Below are 14,441 nucleotides of genomic sequence, written 5' to 3'. Positions count from 1 at the left end.
CAATTTATATTTTGAAATTTAACGTAAATTTCATTTTGGGTTGCATGGTTGGTATTGGCTGTAGCGAAAGTTGGCTACACTGTCTTACACACTCACACAACTTCACGTAGTTTTGCGCGCAGGCAGTTGCCCTGTGAATCCTGTGATTTGCTGTGATTCTTTTGTTGATTCAAACATTTTTCTTTTGTTTTGGGATCCCGGTAAGTTTATTTTGATAAATTACATTCGACAGTGTCTATTAACTAAATGATAAGGATTTGAGTTCCTGTTCTTTTGGTTTTTTATTTTTAATTACGATTGTTGTATTCACGGAGTAGTATAGTTGCATTGCAACATAACCTATAATTTGTTGTTATTGTTGACTGATAAATTAATATTTTCGTTTGACAAATATAGTTTTCTTGAAATTTAGAAAAATATGAATTCTTTTCATTTAATTTATCAAAAATATAGGAGAAATAATTACAATTTGAGATTTTAAAAACTCTGCGCATCGTTTAGTCACGTGATTATATTTGAAATTCACATCGGTACACACAGTATTAATTTTCCAATTATTTAATACTTGAAAAATAATGTAATTGATAAAATTGATATATTTAGGTCTTTATTTCTGTTAGCATTACAGTAAAAAATTATATATTTTTATGAGAATTCAATTATTTAAATATGTAAAAATAAATAATTTTGTGAATAATTGAATATTTCTTAAAATTGAATTCTTTTGAAGAGTTTTAATAAATTTTTTAAGAAAAATTGCATTTTCGGGGAATTTATTTAAAATTGTATAAGAAATAATTAAATTTTTACGAAATATTTTATTATTTAGAAAAATAATTGAATTCTCGCGAAGAATTTTGTTAAAATTTTTGAAAACTCGAATTAAATTCGTTTTGAAGTATTTCTTTGGATTTTTTTTAATTAATGGAGTTTCATAAATAATTTTAATTAAAATTTTTGAAAATAATTGAATTTTATGAACAATTTCTTTCAATTTTTTAAAGTAATCGTGCTTGTTAATAATTGAAATTGAACAGCTAATTATTAAATTTTATTAAAATTTTAGGAAGTAATTGAATTCTTTTGAAAAATTTTATAAATTATGGAAAAAATTGTATTCTTTCGTGAAATTTTGCAATGATTTAAAATAGAATTGAATTTTTGCAATGAATTTTACTGTTTATAAATTTAATTGATTTTTTTCGAAGAATTTATTAAAATTTAAAAAAATAATTGAATTCTATTGTAATTTTTTATTACGAATAAAGAAAAAAAATTAAATTCTTTCGGGAATTTGTTTTGAATATATAATCTAAATTTTTCAAAAAGAATTTAACTATATTTATAAATATAATTGAATTTTTTTGAAGTTTGATCTGAAATTATTCAAAAATTCATTTTTGAAAATAAAATATTTTTTAATTTGCATAATAATAAATTGAATATTATGTTCCGCGCGCGTAGCATTTGCTAGTTCATAAATAAAATTTGAAGACTTTCTATTTCATAATTACAATTTTTATACAAAATTCTGTTTTTCTCTGGAAAAAGCAGAAAAATAAAACAAATTTGGACCATTGATATTTCTCAATCACAATTTTTTAATAAATATTCCGTTTTTTTCGCAATAATTAAAAAAATTTGGATCTATAATAATGCTAATTGTTTGTAATTAATAGGGAGAAAACAATATTCACGTTTGCTTTTGCATGGATAATTTTATTTAGTACTGTACATAATTTAATACAATTGAAATCTTTTTTTTTTAATATATTAATTATGAAAAAAGGAAATATCAATCAAGTAAAGTTTTGGATTGATTGATAATTCTTTTTTTTTCATTCTGAATTTATACATTTTCTAAGTGATAAATTCTTACTCAAACATTTGTTATATATTTTCGTTGTATTCTCATTTTTATATTATTAATTTCAACACATTTAATATCTCATCAATTTTGATAAAATTTTAATACAGAATATTTTTTTATAAATATTATTTTCATTTTACAAGGCACAGCAATAACAATTTTACGAATTTGTCATTTTAAAATGGTTATTTGTCAGTCATTTTTTCTTATAGTTAAATTAGATTTATTTTAATTTCTTTTTTGTTTACTTTGCAGGAAATCCAAATCTAGTTTTTCCGTTTGAAATCAAAGTGGGTGGTGTTAATTTTGAGACAGTGGTTGGTGTCTTAATTAACGTTGACTTGGCTAAAGTATTTGATCTCAATGAAGTGTTTGAGAGTAACGAGGTGTTGGATTTAAGTGAAGAATTCGACTGAAGGGATGTATTGGCTGCTAGACTTGATCTTTTGAGACCGAAGGTATTGACTTTTTTTGCCAACGGTGGAGTAAATGTTTTTGTTAAAGTATTTTTGTCACTTATGGGTGATGATGAATTCATTGCAGAAATGGATGACGATCGACATCTTGGAGTCGATAATCTGGAGGGAATCGCTTTTTTCGGTATTGAAGACACTAGGGGACTACTGAGTCTTGTTGGAGTTTTGGAGACTTCAATTTTTGGCAGTGCCGACTTCTCTGTTAATTTTCGTGTAAATGGCGATGTCGTTAATGCAATTGTTCTTCGACGACTTGGCACCGAGGAAACTGATCCAAGACGTGAACTGCCCTTTGAACTTATGGAGGAATTTGCAATGCTCTTTGCTGGAGGTGGTGTTGGTTTCACGAAGCTGTGATCTGGAAACAATTAAACAAGTACGTTGATTATTTTCTTAATTATTTTTATTACAGGCTTTGCACGCGATAATTACTTTTAAAAATTTAGAAAATAATTAAACTTTAGAAAAGCTGAGAATTGAAGTTGTTACCAGGATAAGAAAAGAAAGTAAATATTATTGATGGAAATCAGGAAAAAGTGAGAGAGAATTTGAAGATAATTGATAAAATAATGATTATTATTGTTAATATAATATTTTTTTAAAGTGTAAAGTATGAGAAAAAAAGTTACCATTCAGTGATAGAGTTGAAGAAGTGATGGGTGCTTTTTTGGTTAGAAAATTAACGGCCTTGTCTAAATGATCGTAGGCTTTTAGAACGTAATCGATGAATCCTCCGGAATCGTCTTCACTTTTCAGAGAAATATGTCCTAGAGAGTTGCACATGTGGTCTACGGAAGTAGGTGAACTTGTAATTTTTGGAGATGTCGCTTCCAACTCCATGTCCCAAGTTTTTTGTCTTTGCAGAGACTTTCTTCTTATATTCAAATCATTTTCATTGTCCTCCGTGAATTTTGTGACACTTTCGTTTAATTTTGAATTAAACGTATTCTGTAGGGATAAAAAATAGTTTGTTTTTTACTCATATTTTCTTGGTTAAACTAAATAATATATTAATTAATATTATATATTTTATTTACTTTAATTAATATTATTTATTACATATTAATAATGCAGGCCACGTACTCATCTACTAAAACCTAGTATTTACTACTTTTTTACGATTTGCTACTATTTGGATATTTTTTTCTATTTGTTACACTAAAAGCTAATTTTTTCGTTGTTTGAGAATTTACACTACTTTAAATTTTTTAACAGTTGAAATCAAAAAATTATTTAAAAAAATTTTAATAGTTTTACGAAAAAATTTTAATAAAATTCTTTAAAACGATTCGATTATTTTCACAGATTTTTCATAATTCAATGATTTTTATATCTATTTTAATAAAAAATTTCCCAAAAAATTGAATAAGTTTTAAAAAAAATTAAAATTAAAATTTTTTCTCAAACATTCAATTATTTTCAGAAACAAAATAATTTTCACAGGAATTCAATTATTTAAAACAGCATTTTCTGATTTTCCAAATATTTTTCAAAAAAAATTATTTAAATAGATTTTTATAAAATTCTTTGCAAGAATTCAATTATTTTTATAAATAATAAAATTCTTCTCAGATATTTAATTATTTTCATGAATAGCAAAATTCTTTGCTGGAATTCAATTATTTTCTAAAATTTTAATAAATTTTTAGGAATAATTGAATTATTTTTATAAATAGTAAAAATCTTTACAAAAATTCAATTATTTTCAATAAAATTTCACGAAAGAATTCAATTTTTTCTTAATTCGTTATAAAATTTGTAAAAAGAATTTAATTATTTTCTAGAATTTTAATAAATCTTTCCTGACAATTCAATTTTTTAAACTGTAAAATTCTTTGCAAAAATTCAATTATTTTTAATAAATTTCACGAAAGAATTCAATTTTTTTCTTAATTTGATGTAAAATTTGTCAAAAGAATTTATTTTCTAAAATTTTAAGAAATCCTTCGAAACAATTCAAATATTTTTATAAATAGTAAAATTCTTTGCAAAAATTCAATTATTTTTAATAAAATTTCGTGAAAGAATTTAATATTTTACTTAATTCGTTATAAAATTTGTTAAAGGAATTCAATTATTTTCTAAACTTTTAAAGAATCCTTTAAAACTATTCAATTATTTTTTTAAATAGTAAAATCTTTGCAAAAATTTAATTATGTTTAATACAGTTTTAATAAAATTTCGGGAAAAAATTCAATTTTTTTTTAATTTTTAACATTTTTGGAAAAAATTCAATTATTTTCTAAAATTTTAATAAATCCTTCGAACAATAATCGTTGCAAGAATTCAATTGAACGCCTTGATGCAAGAACCAGACGCAGCCCATTTAATTTCAATGGCCTATGTCTGGTTCTTGCATCAAGGGGTTCAATTATTTTTATAAATATTAAAACTCATCGCAGGATTTCAATTATTTTTTATACAATTTTAAATAAATTGCGCGAAAAATGCAACTGTTTTAAAAAATTTGAATAAAATTCTTCGAAAAAAATCAATTATTTAAAAAAATTTAATATAATTTGTTTCTTCGAGTGTAATAATAATTATTTTCAATTCATTTTTAATTATATTTCTTGAATGAATTTAATTATTATCAAAAATTTTAATGTAATTCTTCGTAAAAATTGAATTATTTTAAAAAATGTTGACAAAGTTCTTTATAAGAATTGAAATTTAAGAAATAATCAATTATTCAATTAATTATTTATTTTTGTGTTTAAATAATTGAATTCTCATAGAACTTTTTAATAAGAATTGTTTTAGAATTGAATAAAATAAATTGATTAAAGTTTTGAATAATTTTATTATTTCAAGTAAAATAGGATTGAATTTTGAAAGAACTTTTGTAATTTTTAGAAATAGTTAAATTTCAAAAATGCGTTACATTGAAATCATTTGAAATATTTAAATTCCTGTAGATAAAATAAATACCTAGCTATTTAAATATTTATTTTAAAAGATTATTCTATTTTTGAATGTAATTAAGAAATTATAAAAAAATTGTGTCGTCAAGTTTAATTTTTCGACAGCTACTTTTTTACTATTTCTTTTCTTTCTTTAAGCTACTTTTTGATACATTTTTAAAATTAATGAACGAGTACGAAGCCTGACAATGTTGTTAATAAATAAGTTAATTAAATAAATAAAATTAAAAATAAGACATTTTATAGTTTCTTCGCTAAATAGAAAAGTTTTTATAGAAAAGTTCTTACCTTAGTTGGCAAAAATTTATTATTGTTGATGGAATGACTGTGAATAGTTGAGAAATTTGGTTGAGTGTGACTGCGACTGAGACCCTCTTGATTGTCTGATGAATTGTCGACATTTCCAATTGCATCGAGATCAAGATCATTGCCTGATTTTGCACTAGAAATTGCTGATGGATTGTTCATTATTTTGAAAAGTCGATAGACAACATCCCTAGCGACATTGTTCACTTCTTTAGGAATTGTTGGAAGAAGATTACTTCCTGTCTCTTCATATTTTGAACTCCCAATGCTATCCTGTAAAGAAAGAATTTTTTCCGTGATTAACTTTTTTCTTTTAATTTTCTTTTAATTAATTTTTTAATTTTATTTTTTTAATTTTTTTTTTTTTTTTAAAGAAAAACTTTGAGAGAAAAGGAAAAAAATTATTTACATTACTGTTGGGAGCGTGACCACATATACTCCATAAAGAACCATCTTTAACTTCGTTTGGACATTGACAATCAACTCCATCCATTTCTAAGACAGCCCTCATTTTTGATGTACCACATTTTATCGTCACTTTGATTGACTCTTTTGCAGGTCCATTTTCTTCTTGTGTTAAATCCTGTTTCTCAAATTCTCGAAGATGAAAGCCAACCGCTTGCAAAAGCATCACCAAATTTGGAACATCAGGTTTCGATGAAGTCTAGAGTTGAAAATTTATTTTCCAAATTAATATTAATAATTAAAGAAAAATTAAATATTGAAACTTACCAGTTTATTTTTTGGTTTATCGTCGTTAATTAATTTTATACTCTTGTATGGGGTATTATTTCTTAAACATTGTTGATTTGTACACTTTTTCGAAGTACAATTATTTAAATGCAAATTTGATAAATATTCTCCTTTAGTTATTGAAATAATGTCAAAAATTGTTCTTGCTGGGAGAATAATTTGGGGACTTTTTTTAACATTGTATAATAAATAGTAGAAATTTCGTAAAAAATATTTTGTTGCAAAACGAAAGATTTCTAATAACATTTTTAAATTTTTGTTTAATATTATGTTTATCATTGGATGTGCTTTTTTGGTTGTTTTTAACTGTTATTTATTTACATTTCTTGTTGGAGAACTACGAGAGATGAGATGTTCTCTCTGAGAAGTGTCGCGACGAACTACTTAAATTTTGCAGTTTGGATATTATATTCATTTGTATACGGGAACTAGATAATTTTTAATCTGTTGGGGATTATAGTCCCATGAAATTCAATAGACTCAAGCTAAGAATTGCCATTGAAAGATCAGGTATGAACCGTAAAGTACCTGGTACAGGTACCGTAAAAAGTCGTTGTAATTTTATACCATTGCAGCGGTTGCGAAAATAAGTTGAAACTCAAATAATATTCTGAAAATTCATCATTTCTTTTTCTCTGCGATAAACAAATTTTTACGTTGAGAATTAAAAATATTTTTTTTATTTCGTATTTTAAATCTTGTGTTAAATGTTCTGAAAAATAAGTTAATAGCATTTTAATTAAGTTTCCGCAATGTTTCACTTTCTATCGCGCATTTCTTCATTTCTTCTCTCTCTCTCTCTTTCTCTCACAGTTTTTATTACCCTGGACAAATATTTTTCTCTATTGTTCAACAAAATTTTACACCTTTATTATTATTATTATTATTATTATTATACTAGCAAATGTTACCAGCAAAATTTTTCATTTTTTATTTTCAAATATAAATTTCTGAATAATTTTATAATTAACATTTAAAACATTCACTTATTAAGTACATAATAAATTATTATCGTTTATATTTCCAAAATTTTTAATATAATTCTTTGCAAGAATTCAATTATTTTCATAAATAACAAAATTCTTTGCTGAAATTCAATTATTTTCATAAATAGCAAAATTCTTTGCTGAAATTCAATTATTTTCTACAATTTTAAATAAATTCTTCAAAACAATTAAATTATTTTTTATAAATAGCAAAATTCTTTACAAAAATTCAATTATTTTCCATAAAATCTCACGAAAGAATTCAATTTTTTTCTTAATTCGTTATATAAAATTTGTCAAAAGAATTCAATTACTTTCTAGAATTTTAATAAATCTTTCGAAATAATTCAATTTTAATAAATAGTAAAATTCTTTGCAAAACTTCTATTATTTTTAATACGATTTTAATAAAATTTCGTGAAAGAATTCAATTTTTTAATTTTTAACAATTTTTTTAAAATTTTGATTATTTTCTAAAATTTTAATAAATCTTTCGAAAAAATTCAATTATTTTTTGAAATAGTAAAATTCTTTGCAAGAATTCAATTATTTTCATAAATAACAAAATTCTTTGCTGAAATTCAATTATTTTCTAGTAATGTAATAAATCTTTCGAAACAATTCAATTTTTATAAAAAGTAAAATTCTTTGCAATAATTCAATAATTTTTGATACAATTTTAATAAAATTTTGTAAAAGAATTCAATTTTTTAAATTTATAACATTTTTTTAAAAAAATTCAATTATTTTCTAAAATTTAAATCAATTTTTCAAAACACTTCAATTTTTTTTTATAAATAGTAACATTCTTTACAAAAATTCAATTATTTTCAATTAAATTTCACGAAAGAATTCAATTTTTTTTTCTTAATTCGTTATAAAATATGTCAAAAGAATTCAATTATTTTCTAGAATTTTAATAAATCCTTTAAAACTATTCAATTATTTTTTTAATTCGTAAAATCTTGGCAAAAATTCAATTATTTTTAAAACAATTTCACGAAAGAATTAAATCCTTTAAAACAATTGAATTATTTTTATAAGCAGTCTCAGGAATTCAATTATTTTCCATACATTTTTATTAAACTTCAATAACCAAATATTTAATTATAATTATAATTATAATTATTAACAGACACGATTAATTTAGAAAGTTGAAAAAAATTCGTAGTTTAATGCAATCATTTTCAATTAAAATTATTCAAATAACTATATTATTTTCATTAAATTTAAAGAAATTTTTCAAAAGAATTTAATTATTTACAAAAACTCTAATTATAAAATTGTTTAAAAAATTAATTTTTCTATCAACAATTTTATTAAAATTTAATAGTAAAATTATTGACAATTATTAACAAAATCGATTATATTCAATAAATTAAAGAAATTTTTTGAAAGAATTTTCAATTATTGTAAAAATCTTGAATAGTATCCATTCTTTGAAATAATTTAATTTTTTCCTATATTTTAAAAAAATTCCTTGAATGAATTAAATTATTTTAGAAAATTGTAATCAAATTCTGAGAAGAATTTAATTATTTTCTAAAAATTTTAAGAAAATTCAATAATTAAAAAAATGTTTATTTTCAATTGTTAAGAAACACGATTATTTGAAAAACTTGAATGAAATTGTTCATAAAATTCAATTACTTTCAAAATTTTCATTTAAAATTATTTTAAGAACTCCATTATTTTAAAAAAATGTCAAAGAATTCAATTAATTAATTAATTAATCAAAAGAATTCAATTAGGATTTTTAAAAATTTTAATAAAATTTTGTGCAAGAATTCAATTATTTTCATAAATAATAAAATTCCTCGATGGAATTCAATTTTTCTCAAATTTTTTCAAAAAATTCTTTGCAAGAATTCATTGTTTTTTAATATATTAATTTTAAAGTTGAAAATATTCAAAAGGAAAAATTATTTAAAAAGTTAGGAAACAAGAAAGCAAACAACTATTTTTATTATTATTATTATTTTTTTATTACTAAGTATTACTATTATTCTTATTATTATGATTACTATATTATTTTTATTGCTACTTATTGTTAATACTATTGTTATAATTATAGAACTTTTCTATAAATTTACTGATATAATTTCAAAGTAAAATTCTAATACAAATGAATAGTACTTTTGAGAGCCATTTTGCGAATTTAACAAAATTTTGTTGATGGAATAAGTTTTAATTCCTACTTACGTCTTCGATAATTTGTGTATAAAACCATTTAACGGCCCATTGAAAAAATGTTCTTTGAGCTGAATATTTAACATCATTTTTAAGTAAACAGGACGAATCCATTTTCGTCTGCGGATATATTTTAATCGCAAAGGTCACTATAATTTGATGAAGCGACGAGTAGACTTTTGTTGACAGTTTTTATTGTGAGACTTGTTTCTTCTGTAAAGCCGAATGTTATTACGAATTTAGACGAAATTTGAATTTGGAACGTAATAAGCGGCTAATTTAAAATTTCTATTTTGAAAAGAAAGAATTGAATTCGCGCCTTTTTATTATTATTAAATATTATTGTAGAAAAGAAAGGGGTTTGAAATTACATTTTTTTTCTCATAAGGTATAGTTTTGTATTAAATTCGTTTGCAGTCACTAAAGTAGTCGAAGTTTTTATTTTATTCACATTTTTTCTCCTTAGATTAGTTTTCTTTTTTTACAAAAAAAAGAAAAGAAAATGTTCTCTTTTCATTCTTAAAAATAAAATTCTGTATTTTCTTTCAGAACACCTTGCAAAGGATTTAGAGTCGAGGACAGTAGGCCTAGTGAACAGTCGTAAATTTTTGAGGGAGAACCTTAAGGGAGAACAATTCAAGGATCTTTTGCAGTTCTTCTCACTACGAAAAAGGTGAGTGTAATTTTATTTCTTCAAGTAAAACCTTTTTTCCTTAACTTTTTTTTCGTAAAAAGTGAGGTTATAATGAATTGAAATTAAAATTTAAAAAGTTTGAAAAATTTTAAAAATTTAAAAAATTTATTAATTAAATTAATTAAAATTTTAAATATATAAATTTAAATTTAAAGTTTCTTAAATTAAAAAAATTTCTTTTCTGATATCATTGAATCGGCGAGAAATTAATTTTGTATTAAATCGAGAATATTTTAAAACTAAATTAAATATTAAGGATCAATTAGTATAAATAAAGAAATAATAATTATATAAGTGGAAAATTGAAAAAGCGCGGGTTCCATTTTCCATTTATTCCGATTCGTCCGTTCCGTCGTTTCTTTTTTACGAGACACCCCGGCCCATTCATTCCAGTAACCGGTTGTAAAAAGTTTGTTTTTTTCTTTGAAAAATAAATATAAAAAGTGTTTGAAATTAAAGTTGTACGAAATGTTTGCTGCAAGACGAGCTCTGGTTTTGAAAGTAATGTAAGTACTTTTTCACAAGTTATTAATCTTATTTTATACGGTAAGTGACGATATTATATAATTCCTAACCTCAAAAATATATTTGCAATTTTCTTAATTTTGTAGATTTTATACGCATAAATTACTTGTTGCTACTTTCTTTTTCGTAGAATTGAAATATTTGTATTTGATTTTTATTTAGTTTTCGAATGTAAATATTTGTAAACTTGAATTTTATTTGTATAATTTAAATATTTAATATTTGTTGTTTTACAGTCGTAACAAGGAAATTTTCGCAAAATCAAAACACACTCTACCAGATTTGCCTTATGATTACAAGGCACTTGAGCCGATAATATGCGCTGAAATTATGCAATTACATCATTCGAAACATCATGCAACGTATGTAAATAATTTGAATATTGCTGAGGAAAAATTGAAGGAAGCTGTCGCAAAGGGGGATGTCAATGCACAAATTGCTTTAGCTCCTGCAATTAAATTCAATGGTGGTGGTCATTTGAATCATTCTATATTTTGGAGCAATTTGTCGCCAAGTAGCAGCAAACCAGACGGTATGGTTATTTGCAATTTCATCAAATTATATTTTTATTTATTTCTTTTAATATTTATACGTCAAAAAAAATTACATTTTACCTAAATACAGGCCTCGGATATTATTTCTTCGACTATTTTCAAAAAATACTATTTTCTTTCATCTTATTTTCAAAAATTGCGACTTTTCCAACTTTTCCTCCAAATATTGCAACAAAATACCACATTTTTTTGCTATAAAATGCAACTTATTTCGATTTTTATACTGTAAAAAATAAGTATAGACAAATTTTGCAAAAATTATTTTTGAATAATTTTGCAAAAATTATTTTTGAATAATTTTTCTAATTAAATTTTCGAAATATACAATTAAACAGATTTTGAATAATTGAATTTTTGTAAAATTTAATTGAAATCAATTGATTTTTTTTCAAGTATTTTATTACTATTCTTGAAAATATTAACTTTTGAGGAATTTTAATTGCAAATTTTAAAAATAATATTGGTTTCTCAAAAATTTTAATGAAAAATCTTCAAGTGTAAAATTAAAAATGAAAATTAATGAAAATTAGCTTCTAAAAATTATATTGCAATATTTTTGTAAAATAGAAACTGAATTTTTTTATTCTAATTTGTTAAAATTAAATTATTTTAAATATTTTTGTAAAAAAGAAACTATGAATTTTTTATTCTAATTCGTTAAAATTAAATTATTTTCAATATTTTGAATTAGTTGTTTTCGAAAAATTCAAAAAACATACAAAAAATAATAATAAAATTTTTTAGAATCGATTTCAAGATTTTTGAAAAAATAATTATATTCAAATTTTGGAATTAAATTTCTCCAAAAAATTATTTTTGTTTTAAATTATACAGAAATTTTTTTTAAGAAATTCAATTATTTTCGAAAATTCACATTAGAATATTTTTAAAAAACTAATTCTTAGAATTGTTTTATCATAATTTTTTGAAATTTAATTTACTTTCTAACAAAGAAAATTAAAATTTTTTTAAATTTACTTTTTTAGATTTTTGAAAATTTTGCAGAAATCCTGTTGATATATTTATAATTAAAATTCTTCAAAATTTTGATTATTTTATTTATATTTTTCAAAAATTCAATTATTTGGAAATTTTTCAATTTTATATAATTAAAAAACTATTATCTTTCAAAAGTTATTTTTTTCAAATTAAATAATTCAATTTTTTATCAACTTTTAGAAAATTATTAAAGATTATTTATTGCATTACATGAAAATAATTTATTTATAAAAATTTTATAATGAAAAATATTCAAAGGAAAATTGTAAAATGTTAATTAATGAAAATTAGCTTAAAAAATAGTTTTTTTTAATAATTGTCCACGTATTCTTTTAACAATTCAATTATTTTAAAATTTTATAAAACTAAATTTCAATTATTTGTAATTTTATGTAAATTTTTTTATTAAATATAATTAAAAATTCTATCTTTTAAAACTTATTTAAAAATATTTTTTTTTAAATTACTTTTAAGAATTTCTTTTTTATAATTCTTTAAAAATCAATTACTTTCAATATTTTCAGTTTTTAAAAAAGAACCATGATCAGTTAAAGTTACAGTTGTAAAAAATTAAATTTGTTATGTAAATAATTGAATTCTCTAAAAACTTTTGAAAAATAATTGATTTGGAAATGAAGTTTAGTTAAAAATTGTACAAAATAATTGAATTTTGGAAGAGTTATTGTTATAATTTTTAGAAATTAATAAATTGCAGAAGTTTTTATGTTAACATTTTTTTTGTTGTATTTCCCGTGGAAAAACGAATGAGAAGCATTTAAATATTTATTGAACAAATTTATTCAATTTTTGAATAATTGAATTTAGAAATCAGAGAAGTACAAAATAAAATTTTTGTGACAACGCTAAATTAGTTGAACGACTCTATTTTGACTTTTTTTTATATTTTCAAGCGACCAAATAAATTTTTTTGCACCTTAAAGTCGATCTGAGGCCTGTGAATATTTATATTTCATAACATTTCAAAGAGAAAAGTTTATAATATTATTAACATTTTGATATTAATGAAAATGATAAGATATTAAATAAAGAATATGATTTTATGATTATTTCAATTGAAAGTATGCAAACTGTGAATTTAATTAATTAAATGCACAGTCTCTTTTAAAAATTGTATCTCTTTCTTTAAAAGAGATAAAAATGTAAATTTAATTTTTTTAAGATTTAAATTTTGCGCTGGTTTTTGCTTTTTTTTCTTTTTTTTTTTTTATAATATTACTGCGAATATTATATCCAGAAGGTTAAAAGGGTATTTTCGCGATAGAAACGAGAAAATAGGCAAATAATTTTGAATTAATGAGCATACTTTTTATAGCCGCTCTTTGTCAACAAATTGAGAAAGACTTCAGCAGTTTTGATGAAATGAAGAAACGCTTATCTGAAGCGACTGTGGGAATTCAAGGCTCTGGCTGGGGATGGTTGGGTTATAATCAAAAGGAAAAAAGACTTCAGATTGCAACTTGCGCCAATCAGGATCCACTTCAAGCGACAACTAATCTTATTCCATTGTTTGGAATTGATGTTTGGGAGCACGCCTATTATTTGCAGTATAAAAATATTCGACCCGATTATGTAAAGGCCATTTTCGATATTGCAAACTGGGCCGATATTAATGCTCGTTTTAAGAAGGCTTGTTAAACTTTTCAATTGGTAGTTTTTAGGCGAGAGAAATCTACACTTCTTTAAGGAAAAAGAAAAATTAGACTGGTCATGAATCTAAATTCTTTTTAAAAAAGAATTTTTTTCTTTAAAGTTAAAAATGTGCAAATTGGTAGAATTTGACTAAATAATTTTTTTATAGCATTCGATTAAAATTCTAATAGCTTACACACTTTCAACGTTTGTTAAATTGTAACAGTTACTTGTTTTTCCAAATATACTTTTTAGGATTACTGTGATTTTTTAATGCACTTTCTGTATTCTTGGAAAATTGAGACAATACAGATTTTCTTTAGAAATTGGTTAATTTTATTTCGAAAAGAACTTTGGTTAATTAGATAATTTAATTAATTTGAAATAATGAAATAATTCGAAATTTGATTTTAAAGAAAATGTAATATTTTTTATGAGAGTGGAATAAAATTTTGAGCTAAAGGCACTGCAGATAAAAAGCAAACAAACAGGTTTGTTTCTTATCTTTTGGGTC

General features: G+C 22.4%; 2 protein-coding genes across 2 annotated transcripts; one reads left to right on the top strand and one right to left on the bottom strand.

The window, feature by feature from the left end:
- Positions 1-2,004: 2,004 nt before the first annotated feature.
- LOC122511468 (uncharacterized threonine-rich GPI-anchored glycoprotein PJ4664.02-like) lies at positions 2,005-9,716 on the bottom strand. The gene is made up of 5 exons (XM_043626700.1): positions 9,518-9,716; positions 5,986-6,240; positions 5,559-5,849; positions 2,976-3,294; positions 2,005-2,704 (listed from the first exon to the last, which is right to left on the bottom strand). Exons 1-5 carry the CDS (start codon positions 9,617-9,619, stop codon positions 2,115-2,117), a joined length of 1,557 nt encoding a protein of 518 aa, XP_043482635.1. The 5' UTR covers positions 9,620-9,716; the 3' UTR covers positions 2,005-2,114.
- An 847-nt stretch (positions 9,717-10,563) lies between these two features.
- On the top strand, positions 10,564-14,253 carry LOC122511469 (superoxide dismutase [Mn], mitochondrial). Its single transcript, XM_043626701.1, has 3 exons — positions 10,564-10,705; positions 10,961-11,256; positions 13,611-14,253. The coding sequence occupies exons 1-3, from the start codon at positions 10,668-10,670 to the stop codon at positions 13,931-13,933; spliced, it is 657 nt and encodes a 218-aa protein (XP_043482636.1). The 5' UTR covers positions 10,564-10,667; the 3' UTR covers positions 13,934-14,253.
- The last annotated feature ends 188 nt before the right edge of the window (positions 14,254-14,441 follow it).

Source organism: Leptopilina heterotoma, unplaced genomic scaffold, assembly GCF_015476425.1.
Source record: "Leptopilina heterotoma isolate Lh14 unplaced genomic scaffold, ASM1547642v1 Lhet_83, whole genome shotgun sequence".
Lineage (NCBI taxonomy): Eukaryota > Metazoa > Arthropoda > Insecta > Hymenoptera > Figitidae > Leptopilina > Leptopilina heterotoma.
Note: the sequence above shows the minus strand (reverse complement) of the source record. Positions and strands in the feature narration are given on the sequence as shown.

Coding starts and splice junctions, on each gene's coding strand:
- LOC122511469 (XM_043626701.1), top strand. CDS start 10,668: ATGTTTGCTGCAAGACGAGCTCTGGTTTTGAAAGTAAT. Junction 10,706..10,960: donor GCTCTGGTTTTGAAAGTAAT/GTAAGTACTTTT, acceptor GTTGTTTTACAG/TCGTAACAAGGAAATTTTCG. Junction 11,257..13,610: donor AAGTAGCAGCAAACCAGACG/GTATGGTTATTT, acceptor TACTTTTTATAG/CCGCTCTTTGTCAACAAATT.
- LOC122511468 (XM_043626700.1), bottom strand. CDS start 9,619: ATGGATTCGTCCTGTTTACTTAAAAATGATGTTAAATATTCAGCTCAA. Junction 5,850..5,985: donor GTCACGCTCCCAACAGTAAT/GTAAATAATTTT, acceptor CTTTCTTTACAG/GATAGCATTGGGAGTTCAAA. Junction 2,705..2,975: donor TTCAACTCTATCACTGAATG/GTAACTTTTTTT, acceptor AATTGTTTCCAG/ATCACAGCTTCGTGAAACCA.